We start from the raw sequence: 2,022 nt of genomic DNA, 5'->3' as shown, positions 1-2,022 counted from the left end.
GCGTTCTGGTCAGGCATAGGCATTCCTGCAGAGGAAGCCAAACTGCTTTCAGGCTACAGTCCACATGGACACTGATCACTGAAACAACATGTTAGGAGTGAACCTTGCTTCTGGCTTCTCACGATTAGAAGGATCAACACCTCTCTGTGTTTCCCTATCATCTCACATACAGCCCGCTAGCAGCAGCTTTAGTGCCACACTCCGCTCCAAAAACAGGACAGAACTCTATCCTGCTCCTTGGTTCTTGTCCACTTTAACGGGATTACAGACAGCATCTAAACATCGATACTTTAAGTAGAGTTGGTACCATTACAAATACTGACAACTTTCCACACCTTTGGAAAAACCTTTAAGTAAGCCTTAAATATTTGTACTTATAAACTCATCACTTGCAATGTACTGCACTTTATCAACAGCTTCTCAGTCCTGTATCAAACCACCCATGAGATGTACTTTCGATATCTGAAACAAGATATTAAAATAGTATCTCTACCATTACAGACTGCACTTAATGTCTCCTTATCACCTTCATCAGCCCTTTAAGATGCCTCAAAGGTGACTGTTACCTACACAGAATGGAGATTAGTTTACGTGTTACAGACTCGGCTGCATGACATATTTCACCACAGAATTACTTCTAATACTATCCTGAGGGGAACTGCACTCCAACTGCAAAGCTCTATTTTCAAACACATGTAAATTATGGAGATACAGTTAAAGAGTCTAACGAAAGACTGTTCCTTGCCCTTAAAAACCTAAGGAGGAATTTCTAAGAAGGAATTATTACTTTTGCTTAGTTGATTTTCTGTAATTAATTTTAAAGATTAACTACACTTACCTGGAACTTTCAAGGGGACAGAAAGGTCAATCTGGACCACAGGTATATGTTCCACACCTGGAGTGTCTTGGTATCGCTGGGAAAATGAAAGTGTGTCACATTCAGAGCATTACCAGATACTAATCTATATAAATAGACACATTCCAAAACATCAAACAGTTTAATCCTTTAAGTGAACATTTTAAAGGATAGGAATGCAATAGCTCAGTACTAAATCCTGTGTGGTAGAGCAGGGTGTATTTTAAAGCCAGCTGATAACTATTATGAAATACCCTACTTTTAGCTACAGCTTTTTAACCCTACTACTGCCCTGAAAATGGCTTGTTGCAACTTTCTGAAGAATTTTTGGTTCGTGTTTTGTAGCTAACAACTTGCCACTTCAAAAGATAAATTTTGAGATTTAGGTTGAGGGAGATGGGGCAGTCCTTAGGAGATACAGAGTTAAAAACCAGATTCTTTCCCTGAAAAAAGTGGTAAGAAGAGACCACAATGACTTTTTGATCCATAAAACACACTGCGTGTTCAAGGTCCTCTCTCTTTTGACTGCTCTTAACGAAGTGCCTGGTACTTTGAACCCAGAGTTGGGATAAACTACCTGCACAGAAAATTTGTGAGACAGGTACACAGAAGTTTCTCTACAGCTTTTAGAGTCCCCAGTGAAATATAAACACTGCGCTTTCTACAACAAGTTAATCCAGATTGTTCCGAACTACTCTGTAATAGGAGTTGTGACAATTACCACTTCCTTATTTCTAAACTGGAGATTCACAGAAAACTGACCGCTCTTGTGGTATCAGGTCATTCAGCAGTTTCTCAACACAAATGAGACTTATAAAAATGGTTGTAGGTTGCCACTCCAATCACATAATCCAAAACTGTAGAGGAAATAATCAGAATTTCCCAGAGGGAAGCTGCAGCTCTGAGAGTGAGCCTTCACAAAATTATAACATTTTCATTCAGGTTCACTCACCTTCTGTGGGGAAGGAGAGCTTTTAATATAAAATGGGTTGTTTGCCTGTTCTTGTTTCCGAGCTTCTCGGCGCTGAAAGCAAAAAAGTATTTGTAGTTAGAGCATTTGTTTATAAGCAAAAGAGATAAAAGGAATGAAAGCGCTAAATGCAATCTCCCTGAATTTTTGGAACAATTTTGGTCCCTTTGCAGAGGGACCTGGATAGGCTGAATCA

General features: G+C 39.4%; 1 protein-coding gene across 1 annotated transcript in view; it reads right to left on the bottom strand.

Annotated features, from left to right (window-relative positions):
- Positions 1-1,880, bottom strand: part of LOC104548696 (AP-3 complex subunit delta-1-like) — a gene marked incomplete at its 5' end in the record, with an annotated part of 12,637 nt that extends 10,757 nt beyond the window's left edge. The window contains 3 exons of the mRNA XM_010194792.1: positions 3-25; positions 839-914; positions 1,809-1,880. Of these exons, the coding sequence (XP_010193094.1) occupies positions 3-25; positions 839-914; positions 1,809-1,880 (171 nt within the window). The remainder of the gene's footprint in view (positions 1-2; positions 26-838; positions 915-1,808) is intronic.
- Positions 1,881-2,022: the final 142 nt, after the last annotated feature.

The sequence above is a fragment of the Mesitornis unicolor genome, unplaced genomic scaffold, assembly GCF_000695765.1.
Source record: "Mesitornis unicolor isolate BGI_N332 unplaced genomic scaffold, ASM69576v1 scaffold15801, whole genome shotgun sequence".
Taxonomy (NCBI): domain Eukaryota; kingdom Metazoa; phylum Chordata; class Aves; order Mesitornithiformes; family Mesitornithidae; genus Mesitornis; species Mesitornis unicolor.
The sequence above is the reverse complement of the archived record's forward strand: the minus strand, read 5'-3'. Positions and strand labels throughout refer to the sequence as shown.